General features: G+C 36.7%; 1 protein-coding gene across 4 annotated transcripts in view; it reads left to right on the forward strand.

Moving 5' to 3' along the window:
* Positions 1-15,588, forward strand: part of SDCCAG8 (SHH signaling and ciliogenesis regulator SDCCAG8) — a 118,691-nt gene that overhangs the window by 59,685 nt on the left and 43,418 nt on the right. For all 4 annotated transcript variants that reach the window (XM_072856482.1, XM_072856484.1, XM_072856481.1 and 1 more), the window contains 2 exons: positions 7,526-7,653; positions 9,775-9,883. In XM_072856482.1, the coding sequence (XP_072712583.1) occupies positions 7,526-7,653; positions 9,775-9,883 (237 nt within the window). The remainder of the gene's footprint in view (positions 1-7,525; positions 7,654-9,774; positions 9,884-15,588) is intronic.

Genomic DNA, 15,588 nt, shown 5'->3' on the forward strand with positions numbered 1-15,588 from the left:
TTACTGTTGGAAACACTTTTTTTCTTCTCTAACAATGAAATAGAGGGCAGTTAATGATAATATTTAGTTGGGACTTGGTATACAGAGAACCATCCAGATTGAAAAGTCGTTATTGTCTACGTTGAGGAACTGGTAGTTTTCTGTATAGATCTTTTGAAGGCAAAACATGAAAAGAATAAAATCATGTTATAGGCTAGGTGTTTGCAAATTCTTTCTTTTGACGTGAGTTAAGAAATCCAATCCTTTCCTTTTGTTAATAGATCTAGTAGATAGAAGTAGAGATGGAATATACCACCAGTTATATATATACTGAAGTTAACTATATTCAAACTTCTTTATAACACTCTCTATCTCTCAGTTCCTGTGCCCTTACAACTTTCATCTTTCTCATGCCCATCAATATATCCAGTTAGTGGTAATTTTGAAGTAGTTTCCAAGTACAGCAAGTACTCAAAATAGAGTAGGAATATTTTCATGCACAGCCATTAATGTATAATATCTGCTGATGCTTCAGGTAGGGTGTAAAGGGCAAAGTGGAAGTTTTAGACAGCGTTTTATTGTTTCTGTAGACCTCCTCATATTATATGAAGTACAAATATATATACAAGTTGTAAGGTGATTCCAATGGTGTAGCTGCATTCTAAATAGAGAAAGCTGGCAAAAATTTTCAGTGGGAACAAGAAAGTCATATGCACTAATTTCCGTTTCAGCAAAATTGAAATTCTCAGGAAAAAAAACCAGAATGTAGTATAACAAGTTGACATTATTTGGATTCTGGGAATTGGGATACAGTTGGGTAGTTCTTTGCATTGTGGGGAAAATAGGTTTAAACTAGTTTGTCAAATAATTGTAGTTAGTCTCTTGACAAAGTTGGAAATGTGGACAGAGCTTAATCTTTTCTTGTTTTCTCCCCCAAAATTGTTTCTTGCATTTTGAGGTGTTTTTGTGAAGTAGTAGTAGCCTGGCAGAGCTGTCTTTTCCAGTCTTTTATCTCAGGTAGGGTAGTAAAAAAGTTTTGTTTGGTTGGTTCACTAACATACTTTAAAGATATTTCTACTTTCAAGTTATTTCTGTAGCATCTTCTAGTCTTCCAGATCCATATTTAAAGAGCCAAATCAATTTGAATGCTTAATTTTTTTACCACTTTCAAACCCTTGACCTTTACATAACTTTGCTAATTGCTTGTAGTAGGTTCTGCTTCACATGGTTATGAGAAGAAAACTCTGACATTTCATTATTTTAGGAAACTCTCTATATCTCTCAACTGATGTAACTAGGCACCTTACACTGTAAAAACAAAAAATAGGATTAAAAATTTTTTTTTTTAAGCCTCAATTCTCATGAAAAGGACCACATGCATCCTTAACAATGGTGCAGTCCTCCAGTTCTACCAATTAAATTAATAATTAGGTCTCTGCAAAATTTGACCATGCAAATGTGGATTGTACTGAAGCTCACTAAACACAGTGTGCTGGCTGGGGCACTTTCCAGAAACTTGAGCTTTCTGCTGAGAAGACCTGGCAGCCGGCTCCAGAATCAGCATCCGGTCAGCTCCCAGAAACAGACATAAAGAACAACTCAGTGGGTAATTCCCACAATGGGATACAGGAAGGGCACTTTTTCAGCTCCTTGGAGAGGTTTAAAGAAATGACCTGATCATGATGCTTTTAAAAGGTATTGCTACATAATTCTTGCACAAGCAAGAATTTTTTTATTTATTTTTTGACATAAGAACATTCATTTCATGCCTCTCCTTCTGCCCTGTAAAAGCACCAAGAGCCATAAAATCCAGCCAGTCCAAATATGCTGTGGCAGATTTATACATGCACTGAAAAAATCAAAACCTTTATTACAAAAAATGGGATGGCAAAAAATCTATAGTGTTTTATAAGGGGAAACCAGGAAACACTGTCCAGCTATGTCCTCAGTCATAGCAATCCTAGGTATTAACAAGGACCTATTAGATGAAAATACATAGGCCCTACAGAGGAAGATAACCAAAACAATCAGTGCTAAACAAAAGGCTCCTAGAAGCCTGACTTGAGGGAAAGGGAGAAATCTTGTGACCCTGAGTCTTATTATTGACATGATCCAAACATATGAGCAATGTACATGCTCTAGAGCTCTGTTAATTTAGAAGGTGTGGAAATTAATAATTTTGAATCATAGCTACACTTAAAACCAGCATTTACTTATTTACCTGCAGAATTTGGGGTCTTACTGTGGTGTATTTCCTTACCTAAATGTTTGAAAATACTAAGACTTCAGATAGCATAAGATAAAACTCTGTAAACAGATTCTCCATTATAAATACCTGAATAGGATACTGCAGTGCTGTTAAATTGAAAGGCAGGTCTGAAAGCAGTTTTAGGAGTTAGAGAAATAAAGAAAATGATTTAAGACTATTCCTGGGGAGAATGACTTCTTGGTAAATTGTATTTTTTTTTATATTTGCAGACTAACCTTTAGACTTGTCTGCTGACCTGAAAAAAAGGGCCCTTATCCTTCTGTGTATGACATACTTATGAAGATACATATGGAGGACAGAGGGAAGAAATTTGTGAAGTGTTCTGACCCAACATATGATTTTATTCTGTATACATTCTTTTATGACCTTTATCATTGTGGCTTTTGAATGCTTTCTGTTAGTAAAGTAAGAGACTGCAAACATTTTTCTTATGTTTCCCCTTACAGAATAGGGTAGGTATTATGACCTCTTATTTTAGGTTTTATTCATTTTTTTTACTGTGAAAGTTGCTGTGTGGTTTTTTTTTTTCCCTGTAGCCTGAGAGAAGAGCAAGGATATATTCTGATTTTCCATTCTTACCTTGACACTTGTAGTTGAAATAATAATATGAAATAACCTATGAGAAGTTGGTTCAGAAAGCTGCTTGTAATGGACAGTCCACTAGACCTGTATCATGGAAGGCTTGCAAAGTAGACTGCATAAAACACGTAGGCTTTCAAGTCCTATTTTCAAAAGTGTTCTTCTTGATTTGAGTGCCCGCAGGCCAGATTTTGTTAAATATACTGAGAATTAAGTGCTTGGATACTTTCTCAAAACTGTTTTTCCATTTGGTATATAGAAGCTTGTGCTACACATTTATTTTCAAAAGTACTGGGAGAGGAAGCCCATTTCCTCTGGAAGGGCCAAGGGAGCCCTCAGCTGAGTGCTTTCCCTCTTCTGACGGGATCCATTGTGCTGAAGTTCACAGTGCTGGCCCACTTGGCTACCTGTTATCTGGGAAGAGGTCAGTGCTCAATCACTGAGGCATGTAGTAAAAGCATCAGTGTTAGGCTCGACTGGTCCTCTTGCTGCCCAAGTATGACTGGTCATTATTTAGACCAACAGTCGTCTTAGTTCAGATACCTCAAACGTTTGGAACACTAAATGCCTTAATAATTTATGAAGTCCGGTTTAAAGTAAGTATATATGAAAGCCTAAAATATTTTATGATTACATTTTTAACTATAATGAATAAGAAATGAAGATGTCAAAAATAAGGTTATGATAACCTCTTGTGTGCCACTGAACTGAGATAATTGCTGGAGTATTTTAATTTGTCCAATTAACTTCATAGCCCTTACTAATGGATCCATTAGCTTTTTACAAAATGCCACGTTGATCTCATGGAAAAATCAAATAGTCAATATAGGAAGCATGGTTGCTTCATATCATAGCTGCTTTGTCAGAAGATTTACTGGTGACCTCCAGTCAGAGGCCTAATTCTACACTGAGACTCATCCTGTATTTTTTCATTTTGTATTTTTACTGTTACCAAAGCAAAAAGAGTCTTGCAGAAATACCTACTATTGAACTGCATTGTGAAATTCAAAGTTTTATCAATCTAAGTTCTGTTTTTTTACAGTCAAAAATTGATGAGCTATTATTTATGTCAAATATGACTTTCACATCACTAGTCTTTGCATTCTTCCTTTTTCTTTACTGCGAAGCCTTTTGGCATAGAGCAGTCTTCTATTGAAAATGGATCTGTGATCCAGTTTTTGTTTGTTAGTGGTGGGAAAGGGGTTTTTTTATTAAGTTGGGTGTCTCAAATTCAGCCAGCCTACTTTTATGTTAGCTCTGAGGTCAACATGAATTTTCACTTAATTTTCAGCAAGGATTTTTTTAAGGTTTGCAAGTTATGGCAATCTTGTTCTTTTTCCTGTGCTATAAGCTACAGTTTACTGTGCCCTTTGTTTTGTCAAGAATATTTAGAAAGCATAGCTTTCAGTCACTGCAAACCAATATCCAGTTCATTGAGATATGTGAACAAGTTAAATAAGTAGGCTGCTTTGGCGGCCGTAACTCAAGCTCAAAACAATCAGTGTTTAGAACTAAAATCACTGTGGAAAAGGGCTCAAGGAGAGCTTGAGCTTGCCTCTGTGTGAATGAATCTTTGGTTGCTTCTGACCTTATGGCACAAAAATGAAAGTCACCATGAGTGCAGTGCTTCTGGTTTAGTAAAACTGATCAATGTTATGGCCAAATCCAGAATTATTATCAGATAGGCATTTATTTAGTGTTTTACAATGGATACTATGTGAAAGAACTATAATTTTTGCTACTGTCTCCAATTTTGATTCAGTGTTTGCATTCTAGTAGAGAACAGGCTGCTGCAGCCTGTCCCCTTTTTTTGATACCTATAGATGATGCTTTAAAAAGTTCTGGTACAATTCATCTTTAGCTGTCATTTCTGATTCAGATCTTACCTGTGTCATCAAAATTAGGCTGTTGTTGCTTTGCTTTAGTCAATATGAGAAATTCTGAAGTTTTTGTAGGAGGAAACTCCTGATATCTTAACACTAATACTAGAGGGGTGTAACTATTTCCTTCTGTCTCCAGTCCATAGCTTTTCTTTTTTCTTAAATCAAGCTCCCCTTCTTTCACAATTCAGAGTAATTGCAAATAAGCAGCCTGTGTCAAACCTTCTAAAACTCCTGCAGTATTTGCTGGTTGTAGCAGGAATGTTACCAATAGTTCCTGAAATCTGTTGGGCCGCCTTCTGCATGTTTTATCCATTTTTTGGTGGTGGTGGTTTTTTTTTTTTTTCTTTTTTCTCTATGTATGTAAAATGTGTTGGGGAAATTTTCTGTAGGAGGGCAGAGAGATTGAACTTAGAGAGCAGGGCAGGTGTCAGCTCAAGGTGTGGGTGAAAGACTTGCCACTCAGTTTAGACAGCTTTGGCTCCAGGAAATTTTTTCATTCCTCAACAGTTCTGGGCACCTCAGATATTGCACTTTATGTGGCACTGGATGTGTCTCAATCCCAGAATTTTCTAGGTGCTAAGATTGAGACTAGTCAGCTACCCTTCTGCGTAAGACTTACCTGTGTTTTCCTAGTCTTATAGTTGAGCTTTTATCCACTGTATAAACTCATCTATTTTCATCCACCCCATATACACTTCAGCCATAGGGAACTCACCATGCATCCATGGTTTCTGAGCTCCTGCTAGTTTGCTCTCTACAGTAAGTAGCACAGGTGAGTGGCTTTTTCTGGATGGGTCCCCTTAGCAAGAGAGTGTTTCTGGTGGCAGCAAATTCTCCATTTGTTTTGAACTTGCCCGTTAGCATGTGTTCGACAGGAGGGACCCTAGCAATGAGAAATGGACATTTACAGGCTTGCCTTGGTAGCTTGAGCTGTGCAGCTTGATACATGCTGGAGGCTACCCCCAGCAGAATGCTGGCCAGCCAGCTGTGTGCCAGATGACAGCACAGCACCCAACTGCACACAGCCATCTCAAATGAGACACTATTAAATAAAATACTGTGCTACTGCCACTTCCTTTAGCTGGAAGTGTCTGGGGGATGTGTTAGGTGCCAGTGTGGTTTTTTTGAGCAGTGCGGTGCTCATGACAACTGTCTGAAGGTAAAAGATGTTTGGAAGGGGGGAAGGGGTTTAAATAGACTGGTTCCCAGCAGATACGGAAAGATTTTTCATAGTAATGCTTTCCATATTTGGAGCTTACACTTAGGAAATGTGCAAGCATCACTCCTTAGGATAGCCCCAATATGGTTACGAAGTAATTCTGAGAATGATGTGATAAAGTGCCGTTCAACGTATGAAATTGCCTTGAAAAATGTGCTTTGTTTCCTTAATGCTATAATATTCTTGCTATCTAAATGTATTCTCTGTGTCAAATCGTTCTCAGTCATACCTTAGAAAAAACTGCCTGTGATTTCAAAGGGAGTTTTGCCTAAGGTAGGGCTTGCAACATCAGGACCAGGAATTAGTGTAATGTGACCCACCATTTGTATTGCTTTGGGGTAAATTTAAGAGAGAAGATTTAACATTGTGTGTGTCATGCTGAGATATTGCAATATCTCGGATGGGTTATTAGGCACCAATCCAAAGGTTAAGTGCAGCAACCACATGAGATGTGGCTTTATCCTTACATGATCTGTGACCGTGTTCTGTTTTGTAGTTCCCTGAAATAGGTATTATCCCTAGAATAAAACAACAAGTTTATAAGACTTTATTGAAACCTATCCTAAGCTATTAAATGTAGTTTCAGTAGAAAAGTGTGTGCATATATGTCATTTGAAATCTAGAAATCAATCCTTGTAATGTGTGTAGTCACTGAAATTTTGAATCTGGATCCTAGTGTGCACCAGATAAATATTCACGACCTTTGGGAAAGTCTAGATATGAATTTGCAGTTTAGGACCTTTTCTAATTTATATGCATGTATCTTTTTGGGTTTTTATTTTCCATGCTGTTTTTGCTTGGCTTGCATTAAATAAAATGCTTCAATGGAGTGTGGTAGTCTAGCATTTGTTTTGCCTCGGGAGTAGATTGCCCCATCTTGCATATCTGGTCAAGTAAATTGCTCTCTTGCTTGCATACTTCGATAACAGCACTGGGCTTTAGACCTTCCTGTACAACCCCCCCGGTGAGCAGAACCACAAGGGGCTGGGCCTGTGTGGTGCTAACAGTCTTCTCTATTGTAATGGATGCATTCATCTCCTATTTACATAAATTAATAGTTAAAACTTGTTTGGTTGCTTAAAAAAACTCATTAAGCTTTCAGAGTAGCTGTATTATGAGCACTGTGGCAATCACTCCCATTGACTTATCTCCTGCTGGTTCACTGGGAACCAGTCCATCTCAGGGTCAGGTCCCTAAGCTTCATTGCAGAATTAAATAAATAGCATTTAAAAGAAAATGCAAATAATCTGTTCAATGCAAAGTGGATGTTGGGGAACTTCCTTATGAGAAAGAAGTTGTGTTTAAAATTTTTAGAAATAAAATTATATTTTTGTCTGAAAGGCTAATTGTCGCTCAGGAAATAGATAATATTTTCTATCCATTTTCTACTAGTCACTGGAGAATGTTTGACATTGTAAGAGAAAAAGGTCAGTTTGTATAACCTGAAGTGGGAGGGGAATGTTTAATGTGAAAAGCTTGGCCAGTTGGGGGTTTTTTTGTTATTATTAATTGAATGTTCTGCTTTGCCTTTTTAATTTATCATCTTGAGTATATGATTTTTATTTTTCTTTATTTCCTATTTGGGTTTTTCTGTAGATTGGAGAAAGAGAGCATTCAGCAAAGCATTAGCAATGAAGCAAAGGCCCGAGCCCTTCAGGCCCAGCAAAGAGAGCAGGAGCTGACACAGAAGATGCAGCAAATGGAGGCCCAGCATGAGAAAACTGGTAGGTGGTAGGGAAAGATTAGAGCCTGGGCACTCACTCACAAGCCAGGCCCACGCCTTACTGTGAAATGACATCAGGAACACCTGTAACCTTTGGCTGGCCGAAGGGAGCAGATGCTAACTACACCGGAGATTCCGAATTACATATTAGTTAGCGTTTAAAAGAGAAAATGGAAAGTATTGCCCACTGTCTGTTGATTTCAGAGTGCTGCTCTCACATCTGTTGCACCATCTGGATTATGAGTTTATTTACCTGTGTTCAAGAAACGTAAAGCTGAGAGAGACCACAACAAAGTAGAAAAACAAAGGGCTTGTTTTTGGCTGGATTTTCAGGCACACATGTTATATAAAGAAAATAGCATCAGAAGCTCTGCGGGAAATGCTCTGAGCTTACAGTTAAAGTCTCCTGAATAGCATTGAACAGTTCCCACAGTACACACATTATAGCTACTCTAAAAGCTTAATGAGTTTGCTTCGGCATCCAAACTGGAGAAAAGCTTTAGCCATTAATCGGTTCTTAATTCACTGTCGCAGCTGGATGTAATTCACTGGCTCCAAATTGATATGTTCCTTTATTTAATCTTTGCAGCCTCAAACATTTTTAGCATTACCATGTACCCCCCCACGCACCCTCAATCTAGAAGAAAGATGTTTAATCCCTTGCATACTTCAGGTTCTCATAATAGGAGGCTTCATTGCATTGACTTAGGTGATCAATAACTTCTAACCTTTAATCTGGAAGCAAAATGGGTTTTCCAAACAAACAAAAAAAGCCTTTTGTTACTGTGAAGTATTATTCCAACAACATTAATAAAGGTGCATATTCTAAACAAAAAAACAAAATTTAGAGAGGAAATCTCTAACCCCTGAGCATGGAAAGAAGGAGGAGCTTCAACTCTTATGGAACATGGTATATTCATATGTTTAATAAAATACGATTTTTACCCATCAGTCCTGCAATACCTTTAGAAAAATGATACAGCCTGTATTAATCCTAAGCAGTGTCAAATAATACCTGAGGTACCAGGCACATTTACATCAGCCATCTAATTTTCTGCCTTTTTTGCATCATTATTACAGTACTAGAGGACCTTTCCATGTGTTCAGGGAATGCAAACTGCTACGTTATGGCTGCTCTCTACACAGTAGGAAAAGAAAATAAGCTCTCAGAATCGTTTTTCCCTACTCTAGCCAGCACATCTGCATATGACCAAGTGTAATTTTGCACAAGAGATGTGTAATTTACCCTCCTGGTGCATAAATTGTCCCAGTATACAAAAAGGAAAAACAGTAAGGCTGAGTTTGTTTTTATATATTTCTAGTAGAATTAGAAAGAGTTGAAACTGATAGTCATTTATTATGTACATAAAGAAATCCTTGTGTATTGTGACCCTATAAGCATACAAGGAATTTGGATAACAATGGTCTTTCTCTGAATGATTTTGAAAGCAGAAATCAAGAAACATAATTTTGCAATATCTTCCTTTAGAAAGAATAAAGGTGCTTGATTTCTAGGTCACAAGTTTTGGGGCAGCCCAAACTCATAGTAACTGAAAATTAATTTATAAAATGGTTTCACTGCAACTGTCACTGGACAATAAGTCTATATCTTATCATTAAAGAGAAAAAAAATACATTAATCAGAGTAAGCTCAGGACACAGTAAATAAAATAACTGCTTTTTTAAGGAGAGAATGAAAAGAGTCTACAGTGTCAGTGTTTGGGTTGCAAGTGTATCCTCTGCACCAGTTGAGCAAGCAAAAGGCTGCTAAAGCGTGGCTTGCCAATTTTATTCCTCCCAGAAAAGTCAATGAACTTCCAGCTAAAAAGCAAAACCACCAGATTAGATATGTAGTCTTTATGGTGATTCTTGTCATGCAAGACCTGATTCAGCGACAACATCACTTTAACACTTTAGGTCAGCTTATTCTGACATATAGCCTTTATTTGGTGAATGATGATGTTATAATTCCATGTCCAAGTAGCTGAAGTTTAAAAAACATTCCAAAACCAGAAAGATCTAGAGGAAAGAAGTTAAGAATATATAAAGTTGTTTCTAAATTATCTATAAATTTATATAATTGTAAAATAAATTTCTAGTTTTATAATTTTATAATTTCTAGTAAATGAACTGGATTCATTGCTGACCTCCCAGAATACATTCATAGCAAAATTAAAGGAAGAATGTTGTATGTTGGCAAGGAAGTTGGAACAAATGTCAGAAAAATACAGGTTAGTCTATTTTTCTTATCCTATCCCTTTTACTATTAGGACATGCTTTTTTTTTTTCTTTTAATATTTTTTATTATTATTCATCTTGTCCTAGGTATTACACATCATCTCAATATAATATGCCAGTTAAGATATATGGATGGATTTTTATCCAGGGTAGTTCTAATTTTTCACTTTTCAGATTATGTTTCTGGCTGTTACTTCAAATTTCTTAGACAATTCCAATGTAAAAATTGCATACTATTTTCTTCCTGATCTTCGTATTCTTAATATGAAAAGTAGAAAATTGTTAACAGAGCTACAATTCGAGTTTATCTGAAATTATATGAAAAATACTAAATATTTAAAGTTCTCAAAACTGTAATCTGTTGGTTTAATTATTTACTTAAAGCTCCATTCACAATACTGCACACTGAATAATTATCTCTGAAATAATTGTCATCAAAATTGCTTGTCATTGAAGCTCTGATTCTGCTGCTGCTTGTTATGTGGTGCTCTTGTTAAAATCAATAGCAGGTCTAAATAGAAAGCCATTAAAAATTCAGGAATAGAACAAAACCGGGAAGCTATTTAAAAGTTCTATAGGACAAGACTATCTTTTAAAAAAAATTATGGATTTTGTAGTTCTGTGCTAGTAAATAATTTGATTTTACATGTTTAAGTGTAAAAATAGTCTCTGTTGAAACTTTCTGCAGGGTTCATATTTAGAGTAGTGAACAGGACTTAAGTGGTGAGTTGGCATTCTGCAACTTCTGTAAATTTCATGCAAAGTGAATTTGGTAATTAAGAGTAGGATTCATCTCGCATGGCTTATGTGAAGTAAGGAAAATACTCAGCAAAGATAAAATTGATTTTCAAGATAGGATGCTGCTTCTGCTGGGTGGATTTAATCATCCTGTTGAGGTAACATAACCAGGGCAACACTCATTCAGGGAGAGAGCTCATTTATCCCAGTATTGTGTTTCCAGGAATGGTCAAAGGAGAATGATATAAGTAGATGATAGATAGATAGATAGATAGATCTATATAAAAAATACATGATGCTTCCCACAGGTACTACCTCTGCTGCCCATCCTACTTTCCACTGAATATAAAGTGCTGACTAGCTGTTAAGTGGCTGAAGCTGGGAGATGAATCCCATCCAGAGTGTTTGGGGGAGAAATGAGAAACTTGAGGAAATGTAAACGATCTTCCCTTGCAAATGTTGTGGTGGTACTTGAGAGAGAAGCAAACAGAATTTTTCTTCTGAGAAAGCAGAGCTCCTCTGCTAAAGTAATACAAAATCTAAATAGATTCAAATCATATTATTATTCCAGCAATAAAAATGCACACAGACTTTGTTGCTAGAGCTCACAGTCACAGACTAGTAACTGTAAAAGGATGAAAGAAAGACAGAAAACATACTGTGAAAACACATTATTCTCTGAAAATAAATACTAGAGATTGCCAAGTGTTTCTCCACCTACCAGCATTAGCTGACTATGTCAAGAACCTGAAAAAGGGAAAAGGAGCCCTCTTGGATCTCCAGAAAGTGGTGTATTTTGCACAAGAAACAGTATGGAAGAATGTATGAAAGCAGTTCTGAGAAGTGGCCCTAAGCTCGAGCTTGCCTTCATTGGAGTGGGAGCTGCTGCAGTCAGTAACAAGAATGGAGAAATAGGTAGGGACAAAGAAAGCATGTGAAAATGAGAACAGAAAGGTGTAACTGGAGATGGTGGAAAATGAAAAACTAATAGATGGCTTCAGAAAGTGATGTGATCAGGAGATCAGATGCAGCAAAGTTTTAAATGCATTAGCATCTATATCTTTCAGTAGCATCTCTCCAAAAGGCAATCATCATGCTCATTGTCATTGGGTGTAGTGTAAAACCACAATTCTGGGACAGAATGCTGTAGCTTTGTCTTCTGAAAAAAAGCAATCATTTTTGGAAGATTTTATAACTTAGTTCTCATGTACATTAATAAAAGCAGATCATGAAGCAGCGGTATGCCCTATTTGCATGGAAAATATTTTTTTTCCATGTTTTTGATGTAGTGGCCTTATCATAAACTGAATTTTGGACCTGGCTGTGTATTTTCTTGCTATACTTCTAGAATCTTTGTGCCTTAATTTCCATGGGGTTAAAAAATAATGGTATACTAGCAGTACCATAATTTAAATGGTAAAACACTCAAGCTTTTTTAATAACAGATGCAAGAGTAAGTTTATGTAAAATTTTGGGGGTTTGGTGGGAAGTAAAGGGCCCATTTGTAATAAGAGGCATTTCAAATTTATCTGTGACAACTACGTATTTGCACAATTTAAGTGAACACCTCTGAATTGCATGTATATTTTTATATTTAATACAGGTTTTCTGAGAAATCTAAACTGCAGTCTTGTTTATATGTAAGCTGGAACCATTTTTGTGAGCTAGCCCCTACATAGGATTAGAAAAGCTTCAGAAAGACAATGTCAGACAAATTATAAACCCCTCAAGCTGTGCAGGAAGAAGATAGTGTCTGTGAAGGTTTTTGTATGCATAGGCATGTTTAAAAATATAGTCCTTTGTTGATTTCTTCTCTGTTATTTTGTTCTTTTTTTTCCTCTGATTGTCACTGTCTGAGTTTCTAGGTTGTAGATTAATGCTTAACACTACCCACTGTGTATTTGTGATTTGCGTTTTGTAATTAAGGGGAACAATGGGAGTCCATTGGGTCTCGTTATATATAATGGTTGGTTTAATTTGTTTCACTTCTATCTTGTTAATTGTAAATTGATCATTAAGATTTGAATTCTAATCTGTCACCAGGGTTGTGAGTATTGAAGCTAGAGCAATGATCCTGGTTTTAATCACTGATGATGAGAAACAAATTTTATAATTTTGGTACATATTGCAGTTCATATATTTTAACACTGTATTTTATGGTGTTATAAATATTGTTAAATGACTTTTAGTGTAGTTTTACTGTTTGGACTATAATGTATAAATTATATTACTGGTTTGGCAACAGTAGGCATCCAACTGTGTGAGTTTAATTGAAGTAAAGAACACACACCCGGCTGAACTATTTTTCTGCATGTTTGGTTGACTGCAGTCATTGCGCTCAATACCAGGAGTGAAATGTTTGTTGAAGGTAGCCATACGAAGATGTGAAACAGTCTGTGTGAAGGATCAGTCATTAAAATTACATGCAACAATACTCTGTCAGCACAAAATATTTTAGACCATGTATTTAATTGCTGTCCAAGTAAACAATTGGTTTTAAGAGTAGGAAAAGGCAGTGCTTAAAAAGCACTGCAATGAAAAGGTAGTTCAGAGGAGTGAAGGCAGCATTGCCACCTTAGTGTTCAAAAATCAGCTCATCCTAAAAATTTCCTAAGACTGACTTTGAATTGTGACTATTTAACATTTGCTGGTTCTTTGCCTCCAGTATTTGAATTTTTTTGAGGAACCTGTTTTTTTTTCCCAAGACTCTTCCAGCAAAGATGGTAGATAAAAACTTAAATTTGTTTTTAAATAGAAGTTGAGGCTTTCTTGGTAGTTGAACAGATCCAGAAGTATAGGGGGGTTTTTGAATTCTAGTTGAATTCAAATTGAGGGTTGTCCCTATCCTCCTCCCAGTCATCATCAATTATTTTCAACATAGTGACAAGTAAATGAGACTTGGCAAAATCTGTTACCCATCTACTTAGAAGCATGCATTTTACATTTTCATTTTCATATGACATCGTAGCTTTGCTCTGTGCGGTTTCGAAATAATATTGATTTCATACAGGTCTTTTGAGTCTATCAGATCTCAGAAGCACACACAGATACCTTAACATGACTGTATGACTTGTGGGGCCAGCCTGAGTCTGCAGAAGTGCAACTCCATGCAGAGTTCAGCTCAGATGGCCGCACTCCAAATGTCTGCGTGCTTCAGTTTCTTCTAAATCCACCACAGCTTACTATTCTGTCTGTCGGACCCAGAGTAGCTCTTGTGGAGCAACATCAGCATGTCCGTGCTATGTCTTTTAGTTGTTCTGGATCCATCAGATATAGTGCTTAGTGCATATTTTTTTCTAATTTACCTCTGTCCCTGGCATTATATGTGGGCTATCCCTGAAGTTCAGGACTGTATACTTTGGCACCTGCACCCCTCTCTCTCCTGTCCCTGCTGTGACAGCTTGGGAGCAGAGTGATTCAGAAGCATTTATGCAGACCTGGTCCTGCCCCTGGCTGGGTGGAATTGCTACTCCTAGTATAAATGTGCTATCACGTTCAGTACAGTTGTTCAGGCTTATTACGATTATGATTGGTGGTTGTGTTTGGTTTGTTTTTTTTTAAACCAACAGTTTTGAAGTTATTTAAATATCACATAGAATTAACTGTTCTATCTTAATCTTTGGAAACTGAGGTGGATGAGTGATATATTTAAAGATGCAGAGTGATAATGAAGGTTTGTCAGGTAATAATGAAGATTCTTGTGTGCAGTCTTGTATTGGGACCACTGTTCTCTCTTTAATGCCGACACACGTGAACCTTTTAACGTTGACCTTAATAGGTATTCTGCCCTTCATATGTGCTGTCCTCCAAAGTTGAAATGAAATGAAATACTGTAATGAAATACTTGAATCTGGGTGGTCAGACTCTTAGATATTTACTTGGAAGGGACATCGTGTAAATAATATTTTAACTGGAACGAAGTTTTTTTTTTTTTGCTGAGTTCAACTGTAATTACAAAAGAGGTGTTTTAGGAGAAGAGAATGCAAGTAACATGGTTCAAAGCATCAGGCATTTAGAGCTGTATTTTGGAGATTAGAGATCATGCTACTCATGTTTTCAATGACTTCAGTACTTTCTTGTGTTTCATTAATTGTAACTTTCAGTAGCATTTTTGTTTTGGTTGATTTGAATCCCTTGATCTTTCCAGAAAGACTTTGGGCACCTTCAAATGAGCTGGAGATGAATAAGTCCCTTTAAAACTTTGAGATTTTTACCACCTTGAAAGTTGCATCTGCTGTTTCCATGAATGAGACAGCAACATATAAGTACAGAAAAAGAAGCAGGATCCTCCAGTTGGGAAACCCTACAAACATGATAATTTACAGTATTCCCACATGGCAAATGCTGTTGTTGCATTTTGCTGTCAAAAAAGGAATGCAATCTTGAGTTTAGTCCCTGTTACCACTTGGTTGGGCTTTGTAACGTCAGATCCCTGTTGAGCTGCTCTGCAGTGGACCTTTGCTTTTATCCACTGATTGTCTTTCTTACAGTATCAGGTACAGACTGCGTTCAATACTGTGTGATAACAATTGGTCCATCTGACAATACTTTGTTAATGCTGACATTTAAGTTACTCGTATTTTTGATAAATGATCAGTGTAAAAATTTGACTTCATTTACCTTCCTATAACATCCTACCCACTGTTACGTACCTGTCCAGGAAACTCTTGTGCTGTACAAATACATCAACACAATTCTGATGTATTTGTCAGTGATGTTCCTTAATAGAGCTGTAACTCCCTATCTAAATTCAGTTACACACAGTCTTCTTCCAAAGTTTCCCCTGCTAAGTTCTTTTAGATTCACAGATGATATCATGTATTGTTCTCTATTTAAACATGAAAAGATTATGTTGTCATTTCCAGATTTGACTTGTCAGTGTAACAACATGTTTTTGAGGGAGGAGTATTCCTTCCCCCCTGCACTTTGTTGTATTTTTCAGAATGTCAGTTGTTGTTGC

This window comes from Ciconia boyciana, chromosome 3, assembly GCF_034638445.1.
Source record: "Ciconia boyciana chromosome 3, ASM3463844v1, whole genome shotgun sequence".
NCBI classification, from domain to species: domain Eukaryota; kingdom Metazoa; phylum Chordata; class Aves; order Ciconiiformes; family Ciconiidae; genus Ciconia; species Ciconia boyciana.